The 15,401-nt window shown below is 47.0% G+C and overlaps 5 protein-coding genes across 5 annotated transcripts; 3 read left to right on the top strand and 2 right to left on the bottom strand.

Moving 5' to 3' along the window:
* Positions 1 to 442: 442 nt before the first annotated feature.
* PADG_06354 (uncharacterized protein) lies at positions 443 to 2,566 on the top strand (the record flags this gene model as incomplete). Its single annotated transcript, XM_010763561.1, has 3 exons — positions 443 to 792; positions 874 to 1,198; positions 1,298 to 2,566. 3 exons carry the CDS (start codon positions 443 to 445, stop codon positions 2,564 to 2,566), a joined length of 1,944 nt encoding a protein of 647 aa, XP_010761863.1.
* Positions 2,567 to 3,211: 645 nt separating this feature from the next.
* On the top strand, positions 3,212 to 5,404 carry PADG_06353 (uncharacterized protein; the record flags this gene model as incomplete). The annotated part of the gene is made up of 4 exons (XM_010763560.1): positions 3,212 to 4,313; positions 4,386 to 4,723; positions 4,785 to 5,220; positions 5,337 to 5,404. The coding sequence occupies 4 exons, from the start codon at positions 3,212 to 3,214 to the stop codon at positions 5,402 to 5,404; spliced, it is 1,944 nt and encodes a 647-aa protein (XP_010761862.1).
* Positions 5,405 to 7,942: 2,538 nt separating this feature from the next.
* Positions 7,943 to 9,063, bottom strand: PADG_06352 (calcium-binding protein NCS-1; the record flags this gene model as incomplete). Its single annotated transcript, XM_010763401.1, has 4 exons — positions 7,943 to 8,122; positions 8,205 to 8,500; positions 8,619 to 8,704; positions 9,053 to 9,063. 4 exons carry the CDS (start codon positions 9,061 to 9,063, stop codon positions 7,943 to 7,945), a joined length of 573 nt encoding a protein of 190 aa, XP_010761703.1.
* A 2,002-nt stretch (positions 9,064 to 11,065) lies between these two features.
* On the bottom strand, positions 11,066 to 12,037 carry PADG_06351 (uncharacterized protein; the record flags this gene model as incomplete). Its single annotated transcript, XM_010763559.1, has 1 exon — positions 11,066 to 12,037. One exon carries the CDS (start codon positions 12,035 to 12,037, stop codon positions 11,066 to 11,068), a length of 972 nt encoding a protein of 323 aa, XP_010761861.1.
* A 2,026-nt stretch (positions 12,038 to 14,063) lies between these two features.
* PADG_06349 (uncharacterized protein) lies at positions 14,064 to 15,281 on the top strand (the record flags this gene model as incomplete). Its single annotated transcript, XM_010763400.1, has 1 exon — positions 14,064 to 15,281. One exon carries the CDS (start codon positions 14,064 to 14,066, stop codon positions 15,279 to 15,281), a length of 1,218 nt encoding a protein of 405 aa, XP_010761702.1.
* Positions 15,282 to 15,401: the final 120 nt, after the last annotated feature.

Below are 15,401 nucleotides of genomic sequence, written 5' to 3'. Positions count from 1 at the left end.
AAAGCATCTTTCGATGAAGTTCAATTTTCACAAGATAATGACATCACATGACTGCTGTTAAATCACGTGTTTCTTGAGCTCCATCCATAGTTTCACCTTCAATCAGTTTCAATCAAATCTCAGGCACGCGATTTTTATGGATCTTCTGACAAACTGCCGCGATATCTCACCAACTCGGAGTGTTTGTCAGTAACTAACGCCCTTATGTCTTGAAAGCAATACAATACTGTCGAAGCAGGGGGGGGTGGGTTGCCTTTTCTCGACGAAATACCTGCTTAAACTCGCTTTGAATCACCAACTCAATGGATTGCAAAGCTGCGCAAACTACAGCCATTCAAACCACCTAGTTACCACTTCGCCACGCATTTGCATGCCGACTAGGAAGGCCCACTATTGATCCCTGTTCCTGGGTGTGCTGCCATCCTCGTGAAGCGGTTCCAAGATGTGGGGTGCTCCATCGGGGGAAACTCCCGTGGTGGATAGTTTCATCTCAAGCATCGCAGACCTCGTCAGGAATCGGAATGGGGCTAAACTACAGGACTTCCTCCAGATTGAGCCTCCATTGCCGCCTGTATACCATGATATGATTGCTGAGATGCGGAGGCAATACCCGCAACATGGATATAACGATAACCAGCTTATTACGAAATGTGAATCTGTAATTCTAGCCACCGAATCCGGGAGCCCTTGGTCCGCTTTTCCCATATTTCTGCGGCAGTATTTTACTTTCCTTCGGGATGTCAATGTCGAAAACCTTTTGGATACCTACGATCTGCTAAAAGCACTATTGAAGTACGTATGAGCGCTGCTGCATTTTGCATATGCTATCCAGTTTCACCATCACTAACTATATATCCCCGAACTTTTATACAGTCAATGCGTCATAGCTCTCAGCGATAGTCAAATGGGCGTCATTGTCCTACCCACGGTTTTGTATCTCTCAAAAGTTCTTGCCAAGCTGGCTATTGGCTTAGATCGCCGACCGGAATTGGTCTCACACCTGATGAAGGAAGGGTCGGGTTCAGACGAGGCAACGGAAAAGGTAACGCTCGTGGAGAAATCGGCAAATGTTGTCCGGGAAGCTTTTATTAAATGTCTAACGGATAGAAGCGGTCTTGCTGGCTCACAAGGGAAACCAGAAGGCAAACGGGTTGGCATCTATTTGATGGCAAACTTGTGTCTAAAACTGTTATTCAAGGTAATGCATTAATCTCCTTCCATCCCCCCCCAAAATCCCCCCTCCCCCAAACAAATAAACCTTCCGGGAACTGAATTCTGCTAACCAGAGCCCAAACAGTGTGGCAAGCTTCGAAATGCTGAACAAATGTTTGCCAGTATCAATGCTCAATCACCTCCACTTGCCCATTTTCCTGCCTCACAGAGAGTAACCTACCTTTATTACCTGGGCAGGTACCTATTTTCGAACAATCTCTTCTTCCCTGCGCAAACTGCGTTGCAAGCCGCCTACAATCAGTGCCACAGGCAGGCACTTCAACAAAGACGTCTGATTTTGACGTACTTAATCCCGTGTAACATTATCCTTGGCCGCTTCCCATCGAAATACCTCCTTGAACGACCGGAATCCAAAGGATTTGATGATATCTTTCTCCCCATCTGTCGAATAATTGCCAGTGGCAATTTGGGGGCATTTCGATCATACCTAGATTTCAACTCCCCCCATGCAGAATGGTTTGCTCGTAAGGGAGTTTTGCTTCAGTTGCGTAATAGATGCGAAATTCTAGTGTGGCGTTCCCTTGCTAGGAAAGTGTTTATATTTTGCGGGTTTCATGGAGATCAAAAGGCCCAGGCACAAAGAGGGCCTCCACCATTTCTCTATCTTCACAAACTAGAGGCAGCGGTGAAGTGGATGGAATCACTCGGACCTAACTCAGCTTCGCAGTCGCTTTTCCCTATGAAACAACTGCCACGACCGTCACAGCAGCCCAACCAACCCAACCGACCGCCAGGGAGCCGCCTATTCTCCTTTCCCCCGGATCGTGAATTTATAAACCCCAACACTGCCAGTGCGATGTCCCATACGTCTACCGATTATGATGACTATTTCCAACCGGAGGGTTATTTTGACCAAGACGGGCGATGGGTTCAAGTCGCATCACCTGATGATCTCCCCAGCGATGCCGTTGCCGACAGCCAAGACGCCGATAGTCTCGCCACTGATGCTCTAGCATATCTACCTCCTACAGAAGCTACTGAAGGTGAAAACCATGCAGGCGCCCCTTCGTTACTGATGCGCGATCTTGAATCGGTCCTCGCATCGCTACTTACACAAGATCTGATGCGCGGCTACCTAACACATAAGAACCCGCGATTCGCAATCCCGGGAGCGCGTGTGAAAGGTCTCCTCCCGACCGGATTTCCCAATGTATGGCAAACCATCCACGCCAAAGAAAGCGAGGATGACCAAGTTCCGGGCTGGGTAAAACCAGCGCTGAATCCGGGGTTCGGTCCGACGGCTAAGGGATTCGCACCCAGTCCTGCGGAAGGAATGGGTGGACGCGTTGTCAATCTGAGTGGAGCCAGGCCTGTAGGTTCTCTGGAGAGCTAGCATTCATATTCATTCTTAGAGTTCTACATATAATTTCTCTTTTGTTACTGGAGGAAGTATAGTTCAAAGGGGCGAGGCGTATTATGATGTTGGTGGATTATTTGTGAGGAGGGTTCTGCGCATCCATGTACATTAGTTTCATTAGATTCTTCAGACATTACCCATTCAAACTGTGGTCTAATTCATGTTTGATATCTCGATAGTATCTGCACTTCAAAGTTTCCAAGGTGTCTATTCTCGGTCTCCTTTTCTCCAATCACATAAGTAGAAAAAATCTAATTTAACTATATTATGCCCTAATATTTGAAGCGTTAGTCACGTGATCTATCCACGTAACTTGCCACGACTCTGCAACCTCCAGGATATAATAAGTTATATAACTCATCCAGGGCAACAACATTCCCATTCTACGGTCTAATCGGTTTCTTCTACTATTGATACCAGTGAAGCGACCGGCCTGGTGTTTTATGTGTATATTTCTATTCAACTATTACCTAGCACCCATGTTTCCGTGATCAATCCTCCGTGTTTGTCTAACATTCTGGCGAGCATACGGCCAAACAAGTAAATATAACACCAGCTATCCCAGAACTACCGCTGATCAATGCTGAACTAAGATTTATTCGCATCAGGCAGTTTCCCGAGATGTGGTGCTCCAGGAAACTGCAGCTGCTTGCCTCCGCCCTCCTCTTTTCTCCGCAATTTTCCTCTGCCTTCTATCTTCCTGGTGTGGCGCCCACGTCATACGACCAAGGCCAACTGGTTCCGCTTCATGTCAACCGTCTCACACCCACGATCTCCGAGCTCGATGAACACCTGCATTCCGTAATCCCGTTTGACTACTACTATGCTGCTTTCCACTTCTGCCAGCCCAAGGACGGTCCTAAAGATGTGCGGGAATCGCTCGGGAGCATCATATTCGGGGACCGCATCCATACATCACCCTTCGAGCTTCATATGGCCAAAAATGAGACTTGCAAGCCATTATGTTCCGATGTAGTATTTGACCCCAGAAGCAGCAAGTTCGTTAACCAATTGATATGGCAACAATATAATATTAACTGGTTGATCGACGGACTACCTGCCGCCCAAATTAACATTGACCAGCAAACTGAGACTGAATTCTACAGTCCCGGATTCCTCCTGGGCTCATTAGATGACGACGGGCAGCCCGTTCTCAATAATCACTATAACATTTTAATTGATTATCACCCTGTGACCGGGGTGGGGAAGGAAACCAAATACCGCGTGGTTGGTGTCCTTGTGCTCCCGGAGTCACGCAAGAACAACAAAATTAGAGACGGAAAAGCGGAATGTGACCCAGATGGACCATCTCTTGTTCTTAGCGAGGAAGATGAAACCACTATGGCTTGGACATATAGCGTGTTTTGGAGAGAATCACCTACGGTGTGGGCTACCCGTTGGGACAAATATCTCCATGTTTTTGATCCGAATGTCCACTGGTACTCGCTCATCTACTCGGCGATCTTCGTCGTCTTGCTTGTCGCTCTTGTGAGCACGATCTTGCTTCGCGCTTTGAAAAAGGACATTGCGAGGTATAACCGGTTAGATATGATCAACCTGGATGATTTGAATGACACCTCCGCTGTGGAGGACGGTATTCAGGAAGACTCAGGGTGGAAACTGGTCCACGGAGACGTCTTCCGCTGCCCAAAACATCACCTTCTTCTTAGTGTATTCCTGGGCAATGGCGTACAACTTCTCGTCATGACCGTCATCACAGTCTGTGAGTAATTTCCATGTTTTGTATACCCTATCTGGGGAGGATGTTTGTAATGCATGCGCTAACATTTTACAGTTTTTGCGTTATTGGGTTTACTCTCCCCTTCAAACCGTGGGTTCCTAGGCACGCTCATATTGATCCTGTATACCTTCCTTGGATTCATTGGGGGCTATGTCGCCGCAAGGGCGTACAAGTCGTTCGGCGGCGAAGCTTGGAAAAGGCTCATAGTTCTCACCCCTGTTCTGACCCCTGGAATTGCCTTTTCAACCTTTTTCTTCTTGAACTTGTTCGTCTGGTTCAAGGGGTCAAGTGGAGCTGTTCCATTCACAACTATGCTAGTCACTGTTTTGATATGGTTCGTCATCAGTGTGCCACTTAGCGTTGCAGGAAGTTGGGTCGGATTAAAGCAACCGGTATGCACCACGGCATCTCACATAATTATGTGTAGTTTGTTATTAATATATATCCATATAGGCTATCGAAGGCCCGACTAAAACCAACCAAATCCCTCGACAAATCCCTCCAGCCGTAGGCTCCTTACGGCCCATTCCATCGACCCTTATTACTGGCCTCCTCCCCTTTGCAGCTATTTTCGTCGAGCTCTACTTCATTATGCATTCGCTCTGGGCGAGTAAAATCTACTACATGTTCGGCTTTCTTTTCCTCTGCTATTGGCTCATGATCATTACATCTGCATCGACCACCATTCTACTCGTGTATTTCCTCCTATGCGCTGAGGACTACCGGTGGCACTGGCGGGCCTTTATTGGCTCAGGGATGACTGGAGGATATGTATTTTTGAATGCACTGATCTTCTGGGCTACCCGAGTGAGCTTCGGTGGATTAACGGGAGCGGTCCTGTATCTTGGATACTCAGCTCTCTTGGCATTCTTGGTTTTTGTTTTGACTGGTAAGTTGATCGTCTCCTTATCTCCCCCGGTTGACTCGGTCTCAAGCGGAGTCAAATCGCCATCTGAATTGTGTTTCGTTTTGTGTCAAATCCTGATTTTTACCTTACAATTTTAGGATCTATTGGCCTAATTGCAAGCTGGATGTTTGTCCAACGAATTTATCGATCTATCAAGGTTGATTAAGCATGCGACGAAACTTCAGTTTCTTGACTTCCTCAGGACACATTCATATACGAAATCAACGCATCTCATTATCTTTCCCCTCAAAAATGCATTGCGGTTACAGTGAAGACGGTGCTGATAATACGCCATTCGCATTTAGTAGATGAGAAAGTGGTGGATCTTATCAGATACCATTCAACACATGTTTGACTTTTGATTTTATACCACCTCGTTTGCCTTGGTTGTCGTGGCCCTAGCCATTGGTGTTGGCGGGCGCATTTGGAGTGGTTCTTTGTTCTCTGCGAAAGTGCTGGTACTTTCTGAAGTTCATAAATAATATATATATGCCCTTAAGCTGACCCGTGCTCCTCTCTAAATATATAGTTGCGCCTCCGACTCTTTGTTTGTCATCAATTCGGTGTGTCCTGTATGTTAACTTATGTATGCCCTAGTTCGGGTATCTTTTGATCCTCTCAATTTTGTTGTGGTTGGTTCTCGTCTTAATCTTAAAATAAATAATTTATGCATTGATTTCATGTTTTTGGCAACTATATTTTTTGCATTTTTCAATATTCTCCATTTCCTCTCTCCCCTTTACTCTGCTGTCAATGTGTACGGAGTATGCAAGTTTTGTTTTTGTATACGTATTTAGTTCATCGATGTTTTTCTTGCTTCCTGCCATTTTGATTCTTCTTAATTATATAGAACTGTTTTAAAAAAGAACAATATTCCCTTACAATTGGGGACTTAGGAAACCGTAATCATGATGTTGCATTTTACATTATAACCCCAAGTACCCACGATGCCGAAACACGAATCAAGCGATATAACCAGCTACTCAGAAAAATTATTTCTGAAAGAAACCCCATGAACCCGTCTAGTTGATCGATGATAATAATCCCAGCATCTTGACTTTCAGCTGGACTAGCTGAATGGCAAAGCTTGCAAAGAATAGAGCATTGCGGTGTTATCCCCTGTTGGCCTTGACCCTGAACGCAGGCCTTCCGCCGACGCCATATACTTCTGCCAGGCCTCGATTTTGATATTGTCATTCATGGACAGAGATTTGACAACGTTGGGTAATTGCTACCTTGTTAGTTTGTACTATAATTCGTAAATATGGGTAGTTACGGAGCAACTGACTTGACAGTTCTGCATGGCACCGGTGTAATTAGACGAGATCCAATAGGAGGGATCATGTAGTTTTACTAGTAACATCGGAAGTTCCAAGGCTGGCTAAGTTACGATTGAGCAACATCACACCTCCACACCTTCGAGGATAAAAAGTTGCAATGAGCCTTGGCTATGTAGGAGGGTCAGCATTGTTTCAATCCTTGGGTGGACACTTATGCGAGGCGGTATAGCAAGAAAAATATCTTCTGGAAGTGGATAGTTACTCTAGGGTTGACAATACCAAAGACGAGTATTTGCGCTCTCCCGGCTGCGAATCGCAGCCAGTTATACAGATACCACGTAGCTTAGGAACCGAAAAGCGCCAAAAGTAAAACAAAAACATTTCATTCAAAGCAGGTAACATGACCAAAATATAGACGAATAGCAAAATACAAATCCCCCTCTTGCGGGGCAAAATATGCAAGCTAGCTTTCTCTTTCGTAAATCATGCAACAAGGTGTGGCAAAGGGGAGGAAGAGAGAGACAGTAGGTAATAATCGAGTGGTTGCTGGGCATGGTGCGCGAGCTACATTGTTAAAAAAAAAAAAAAAAAAAAAAAAAAAAAAACCTCTTAGGGGGGGCAGGGGGGAGAGAAATAGGAGATTTGGTGTGGATCAAGAGAACATCAAGGACGCCAACTATGGCGAAAAGACACGTTGCAAGCTACCAGGTTCACATTAACATAGTGCAAAAAGAAAATCATAACGTAAAAGCAGACACCAGTGCATTTTCTAGTGGCAACCATTAATGAACACAGCCCACTTTCTGAGGAGCACAGGGACACAAAGTAGAACGAATAAAACCAGTGGTGGAAGATAGAAAACAGGTGTAAATAATTCAATCACAGATGCAGGCGCCCTCACTGGATGTCTGGGATATAGCGGCGCTGAAAATGGAAATATAGGCAGGAACGCAAAGAGAAGATTCAGGAGGGAGGGATACATAATTTCAGATCTCCCGGTTTTGGGAAAGGTTTGGAGGGGGAGGAGAGGTTGATTATTGTTTGCCGCAACTTTCATGACAGAGAAAGGAAACAAAGAAAATAGTGGGAAGTGTTAATATCATAGCATAATTAAAAACATGAAGTAACGGATGTCCATCCAGATATGGGAATAAATGGGGACAGGTCCCGAGTAATGTCTGGATGTGGACGACAAAAGCTGGGGTACTGAATGTAGCAACGGAGGGGGCGGTCGCATCAAGACTTCGAGGCAAGTATAGACATGGCTTCGTACGGCATAGAAGTGCAAGAAAGTTAGAAAACTAGCCAAAAGATCCCTAACGAGTCACAGACGCTGGAAAAACAGTGCAGAAAAGTTGTGAAAAAGAGGCAGAAAATTTCGCCTCTTGGTGTGAAAAAATGGTAGTGGTGGTTTGGGTGTCACTTCACACTAGTCCGTCGTATAGAGACAAAGCGCTGACGATAGTTTCATCTCTCTTACTGCCTTCTTTGAATTCGGCAAGATCTAAACTGCCATTCTCATCTTTGTCCATCATTCGGAAAATCTTTCGAACGCGTTTCTCGGGTGTATCTTCATCTTCTGGCAGTTTAACCATCGATCCGACCTGCCGTTGGAACCAGCTGCCAGTTAGGACATTGAACCAGGACAATGCTATGAAAGGCAAGGCGAGACAATGGACGACTCACCATTTTATATATAGCCTCCACAATGGCCAGCATTTCTTCATAGGTTATTTTCCCATCTCCGTCTATATCATAGAGCTGGAAAGCCCAGTCCAATTTATCTTCCATTCTCCCTCTCGATGTGATAGACAAGGCGCAGATAAACTCTTTGAAATCAATCATGCCACTGTCGTCGGAATCGAAAACTCTGAAAACATAATTCGCGAAGGATGATGGGTCACCGAAGGGAAAGAATTGACGGTAGATTTTTTGAAACTCCTCCTTTGTGAGGGTTCCGGATGGGCAGTCTTTTAGGAAACCTGTATATATATAAAGGCAACACACATGTGTCAGCGGAAACGTGTATGGAGCATGGCCCCATATTCCCCTCGTGCGTCTAAAAGTCACCCCCAAAAAGTAGCGGAAAATATAAAGTACCCTTGTACCATTGCTGCAATTCCTTTCTATCAAAATGGGTCGCTTTCTGCAGCTCATCCAACTGTGAGGGGGAGAGTTTCGATTGTCTATAGTACAAAAACACAGAATGTCAGCTTTTTCTTTCCTTTTTAATCCGGCCCACTTCTGGCGATGTGTAGTTCAATTGACGGCCTGCAAACGTCTTCGAACACCCGCCCGACACCAATGACAGGTGTGCAGGCTGTGATGTTAACAAGTACACACCGTCTTAATAGCAGACTTGCATAGAATGACGAAGTTAGACTGTTATAAAGGGGCAGAGGGGAAAGGAATTGGGTATCAGATGGGCCTGGTTGGGGGTTGGTCTGCATCGAGCGGGGAAATGGGGAGCTGGGGTGGTAAAATGTAAAATGCACCACAGACCAAGCTGAAACGTGGGGAGGAGGGGCGCTCACGATTTCCCCATGGCTGCAGTTATTGAAAGTACCGACGACTCAATACAGCTGCCCGACTTTGTCTAAAATCTTGTGCATGGAAATACGCCAGATATAACGAAGTGCAATTGCGCAATGTTGCAGGATAGTCGGGCGGGGTAGACGGATGACAGCAGCCAGCGATTGAAGCAAGATAGCGGGGATATCCGGGGAGTCCAATAGCAAGACCGGTGGTCAGTTGAGGTGTAGGATAAGTTAAATAGCTGGATTAGCGACGCAAAATTATCTGAAAGATAACTGGTGGTCTTGAGATGGGGATATCGTAGCGGGGGAGAAGACGTTGGAATCGGGTTGACGATCACAGACAGAACCGGGCGGGACGTTGAACCTTGGGTTGGGAATCCGGGAGTGGGTGCTGAGTCATTGCTGACTGATTGTCTCCATCCAAGACAACATGGGGACCCTTCTGCGCTACATCCTTTACCAACTCTCCCTTGTGTATCTCTATCCTGTGGGCACAAGTGACAATAACTAACAGGCTGCGGGGCGAGGAACTTGCCCGACTTGGGCCAAGCTTGTTATCTCACTCAGTTAGGGCTGACTGACCCGAGAGAGTTTGGCCTGGATGGAATGTTGGCACTAGACCCTCAACTCCATTGTGGGGGGCTGTTTTGACTGACCTCAACCTCATCATCTTTACCAGGTCGTTAACTACTCTGCAACGGCGTGTGTTCCCAAGCCTGGTTATGGGGTCTGTGTGTCGAGTCTTGCTTTCCCACGCCTTGTCTCTTCAACCCCAGACATAGTTATCTATATTAATTTGTCCGGTGGGGCACCAATGAAGGGCCGGGAGATTATTATTGTTTGGCGGGCAGCCAATGACCCAACCTCTGGGCCCACTCACAGACAACTAAAATTAATTACGGAGCATCCATGCCATACCTCAGTTCACAGAAGCGACTTTTGGTTTTGTTCCTCAAGTCTTCTCTACCATGATTACTTGGGTCGTCCACATTGGTGGGGCAACAGTTGAGTTTTATTACGCTGAGGCACCAACTTTCAGCACTTGTTCTGATATATTCTTTGCTGTCCTGTTGCATCTGTCGAGTGAGCTGTTTTGAGGTTCTCGAGATCCGACCAGGGTGCCAGGCCGATAAGAAGGATCTCAACGTTTTAGTTTTCCAGTGTGTGATGTTGGTCGGTATCCAGTTCTCTTAAAAGGTAGAGAGTACTGCGATTGTCTGGGGATATGGAGTATACAATTCATAAGATAGGCGGGCCTGTGCAACATGGTCTCTCCGACGTTTGTCAAATAGCGAGTTCCGCTGTTCAAGCCGGCCTATCGGTGAAATCATCGTAAGGGAATCCCCATAATAGGCGTGACTGCGGATGAGTTGGTTACCTTGTCTAATAATAATAAAACACCTTAAAACGAATGCAATCAATTGAGCATGTCACAGCACCACCCTGAGGGTGGTGGCTTGTTGCCAGTCAACTGTCGACGGGCATTGATTTGGAAGTTCGCCGGATTTCAACCGTTCTTATCTTTCGGCTTCCTCACACACAGTCGAGATACAATACAAAATTTACATAGTCTGTCGCCAGTACCAACGTTTATCTTTACACAAGGATCAGCGAAACTGTGTCTATAATATTCACTCCGGATAAGAGTCATTTGAGGGCCATACCCGCAGCAAGACGCGATGCCATCCCCGAAACGGACGGCGCCAAACGGCAAGATCGACGACGGCTCAACCAGCCGCCGTGGCGCACGTTCTTCCACGTTGCTGCAGAGTGCTCAAAATGCCCGTTTCTGAGTTCTGTAGAGCAAGGAGCGAAATCTTCTATATTTGATAACCATTTACATCGCATGGGAAAAGGCCAGGAATTAGGACAATATGCCAAATTCTCATCTATCATGTCACTGTCATGGAATTGGGATCGCTATTTATACATTTATTTGTAGCCATGCCACTTCCGGCTCTGGCGGTCTCATCATTCTGTGGCCACAACCAATCTCCATCAGTTCTCTTCTCAAGGGTATTTCCATGGATTACCATCTCCAAACTTATCCGCAACCAAGCCAGCGCTCCCGGGATTCGCGTACCCCGCTGCACGCTGGCGTCTATAACTCTCGATTCGTAGTCGATTAGCCTCACCCTGGGTGAGTGCTAGGTAAATTTCAACGCCAACTGCATGCAAAATCAGGGCCAGCATAAATGATGTTGATGCGGGTATCTGGAAAGAGGCCCCGATCTGTGCCGGGTCAGAATCACTAAAGACATTCGCTCTAACAATTGCAAAAGCGGCCGTCGCGTTATTGAAGCCGGATGCGCATTGTGGGTAGTCAGCTAAGTAGTCTCCTGCAGCGGCACCGTATTCCCTCCACGTAAAGTCTATCATTTCGCATGGCCATATATTCTGATACGTGCCGATTTTGGAAATGACCACAGATCCTATGACCAGGAGCGGACGTGCGGACAAGATGACACCGGCATAGAACATTGCACGCAGTATCCAGGCGCGATGCTGCTCGAGCTGCAGCCGGTATATGTTATAATATGCCAGCGCCATGCTAATCATTGGCAGTGTAGCTAGGCAGGTAACCATGAATTGCATGTCCAGTGCACCGCCAAAAGTATGCTCCATGATCATGAGGGCGCCAATGTTTGAAATCAGGAAAAGCGTCATTGCGATTCGACCATTGATGCGATGGAAGCCGGGCCATTTGCGTCGGATGGCGGGAATAAATTGCAGGACCGAGAGCAGAGCAAACGGGAGGACTGCACCGAGGTGAAGAGATATTCCCAGGCGACCGCGGACCGATTGCCACCAATATTTCTCCCCCGGAACTGTGCGTGAGACTCGGATGCCCCCAAGGGTGAAGGATTGAATGGCCTCGGATAGCGCAAAGAGAAAGAAAGGAGTTGCGAATACGCAGAATAGAATCGCATTATAGGACTTTGAAAATCCGATAGCATTGCAGATGCGTCGCCAGAGTGACATTATATTATGACCAATGGCTAGGCTGGTGAATGGCAGTGATATTATTTATATATACGAGCGAGGGAGCGTCAAAGCGGGCCCTAAAAAAAATATTGATAATATTGAGGGAGATGAAGAATTCCAAATTGCACCAGATTTCCGGGGAACAAGGAACTCTTTAAAAACACACTCTTTTTCGCTGCCCACGGTGACATCGCTCCGTGTGATGAGATGACAATTCCCATCATTTGAATTGCTTGGAGGTTTAATGCCAGGCAGGGCTATCCAGCTTGTGAAGTTGGGATAGAAGTTAAGCTTCCAAAACAGGGAGTTCATTGGGTGGATTGTCAGCCCGGGCGTGAGAAGTGTCCGTCTTTAGGCACCAGCGAAACTAAGAATAGCGAGATTTGTCCTCCACGGACCACAGAGCACTACAGCAACAGCGGATTCCGGATGGGCTGTTTCGAGTACATCAGGCTGCTGTCAAAAATAGGAATAAATGTGCATACTCTGTACATCACTAAATAACGCAAAAGCATTGGCAGCCCTCCTTTTTAACCATTTCGGTAGGAATAAAATTTCGCAACGGGTGCCAATACTTAGGGACTGTCCTTGCACACATACAATTGAACCCAAGAAATCAATTTATTTCCTGTCCTCTAATTATAGACTGTAACATCGAGAGTTGCGATTTCTTGTAGGGAAAAATCCGCAATAAGAGCCCTCCCTTTCCTGCAGTCAACCAGGTGGGAAACAAATCCCCTGACTGACCGCAGATCCCGAGGACTTGGAAAAATGATTGGGAGACAAGAATCCAGGCAACGACATTGTTAACACGAGAGGTAACTGAAGCGGGAGCAGGTGAATAGAGGTCTTTTTGTGTGTGTGTGTGTGTGTGTGTGTGTGTGTGTGTGTGTGTGTGTGTGTGAAAGGCTGGGTAATTTTGTGGCCTCGCGATCATTCTCTAGAAGTCCAAACGAGCCCTGCAATGCCCGAAAAAGCTCGTACCTTGGCTAGTTACGAGTCCGGATCCCGGATTGCTGGCTTTGCGGCTTTACGGCGAGAGCGTTAGCTGGCACGATCTGTATGGGCGACGCTGGCTGAACGGTTCTAAGGGGGAAAACCGATCCTAGGTAGTGACCGATGTGGCCGCGGACGCTTAAGTGGAGTGTGTTTTTTTTTCTTTTGTCTGTTGTCAGATATGTCAAGAGAACGATAGTTGAGATTCTCTTGAGCCCCGGGAGATGACCAGATAAACCAATCAAAACGGAAACATTGAAAAGAAAAGAAAATACCGCAGCTTTTGGGTCGAAACATAATCTCCAGGTTTTATGTCGAATCCCCAAACAGCATGGAGATAAAGACTAGAACTTTCATTATTCGCCCAACATCCTTATGCTCTATCATTCATATTCTGATCCCAAATGCTGTCCTGATTCTCTAAAACGCTAACAAATCCACCAACGATTGGGATAGCTACACCTCGTTTGTTTTCCCTTAATCCAAGCTGCATAACTGATGCGGTAAATGTTGACACGTTGGCTGCCTCACTGCACTTCCAGACTCATCTCATCAACAATAAATATTATGCAGAGTTCTTCATATTATGCGTACTGATCAAGCTGCAGTCCCATTCATTCACCCTGCGGTGAAGCCGGGTATATATCATCTGTACTCGATGATTTCAGGGAAACATCACACAGTTGATGTGGCAGTTAGACAATCAGCCAGTGTGAAAAAATAAATATAAAATAAAATAAAATAAAATAAAATAAAATAATATAATATAAATCATTTCTTGCAACATGTAATGAGAATTTCCGTGTGCAAAGAGGAACTCTGAGTGCATTTTGTGTAGATGGAGACCAAATAACCAAATTGCTGCTGTTCACTCTGCCCGAAGACAAAATACGCCAGTTTTCAATCAACTTTATTTTTCAGCATAATTACCTTGTCCATAAAAATAGTAGGGTCTGAAACGGGCCAGCTTGTTGTAAAAAGAATATCAACATAAAACAAGAGCTTGGGAAAAATCTCCGATGTGGTTATGTCACGTGAACCTACTCCAACAAGCAACCAAAGTGAGCTTGCTACCAAAGCATCAGCCGCTGACTTCTGCCAATTGCCCCGTATGGTCACTCTGGACGTTAGCAGCAGCGGGTATTACATCCCAGGGCCGCCCATCATGGACACCCAACTACTCACCCCACTCTCCACACTGGAAACCAGACTAAACAACCTCCTCATGGCCATCATCTCCTCCCCAACCGCCGCAGGAGCTCCGGCCGCTGCCTTGGCGCTCCTCGATGCGGACGACAGCCTCTCACGAGCTCTCGAAACACTCTACACACATCAGTCCAACTACGCGAAAATCCTGCGTCTGCGTGCGGAAGCTCTCTCTCTTGAAGAGCGCGTGCGGAAAATCGTCCGTGAAGTCGAGACTGTGGGGAATGAGATCTCTACCGCGTGTCAGCACGGAGCAGATGGAAGCGATGACGGAAGCGATGATGACAGCGGAGTTGAGGAGGAGGCGGAACAGTATGGCAAAGATTTAGACACGCACATGGGCGGTGTTGTGTCGGACCTATCTTCTACTAGTTTGAATAGCAAAGGGAGAAGGAGCAAAGAGGTGGACTACAAACTACTGGTCGAGTTCGCGCGCAGAATCAGTCGGTATAATAGCGATGCTGCAGCGGATGCCAGCGCTGTTCGCTCCACGAGGACACCACCAGGCGACGAGGAGCAGCGCCACCAACAGCGGGAGAGGTCTAACGTGGAGAATGGAGACGCTGCTGAACTTGCTGCTGCTGGCTCAGGGCCGGACGCGGCACAGCAAACCAAGGGCGTCGGGGTGGCAGCGCTCTCGCAGGGGACAGTCTCCTGGCTTGATGAGACAGCGAACTGGTCTCGCGATTTATCGCGCATGCAGTACCCGAGCGAAGACAGGATAAGAATGGGATTGATGGGACAGTTACAGGCGGCCGTGAGCGAAGGACTGGATGTGGAGAAGGAAATCGAGCGTTTGATCCGTCTGTCGCGGGACGAGGGCGAGGGTGACACCGACGATGGCGCTGCCAGTGAGCATGTAGCGGCGAGGGGCGAAACAGCCGGTATTGTGGGGGGGCCTGGGTCTTCAGCTGGGCACGGGCATGCTGGTGGTGGGATCGGTCGTGCGTATGCTGCGATGGGAGGCATGGCACCGATGAAGACGAAACCGAAGCCTGTTTTAGATTTGGAGCTATATGACCCGGCTGAAGATGACTGACAGTGTTCCGTGATCTCTTCTTTTGTTCAATGCATATATATCGGGGATCTTAAAGGATATGGGCGTGTTTCTGAAGTCCCGGGTCTTTGGGTGAATTGCATATTCGGGGGTGGAGGTTTC

This window comes from Paracoccidioides brasiliensis (assembly GCF_000150735.1).
Source record: "Paracoccidioides brasiliensis Pb18 unplaced genomic scaffold supercont2.8, whole genome shotgun sequence".
In the NCBI taxonomy this organism is placed as follows: Eukaryota; Fungi; Ascomycota; class Eurotiomycetes; order Onygenales; family Ajellomycetaceae; genus Paracoccidioides; species Paracoccidioides brasiliensis.
Note: the sequence above shows the minus strand (reverse complement) of the source record. Positions and strands in the feature narration are given on the sequence as shown.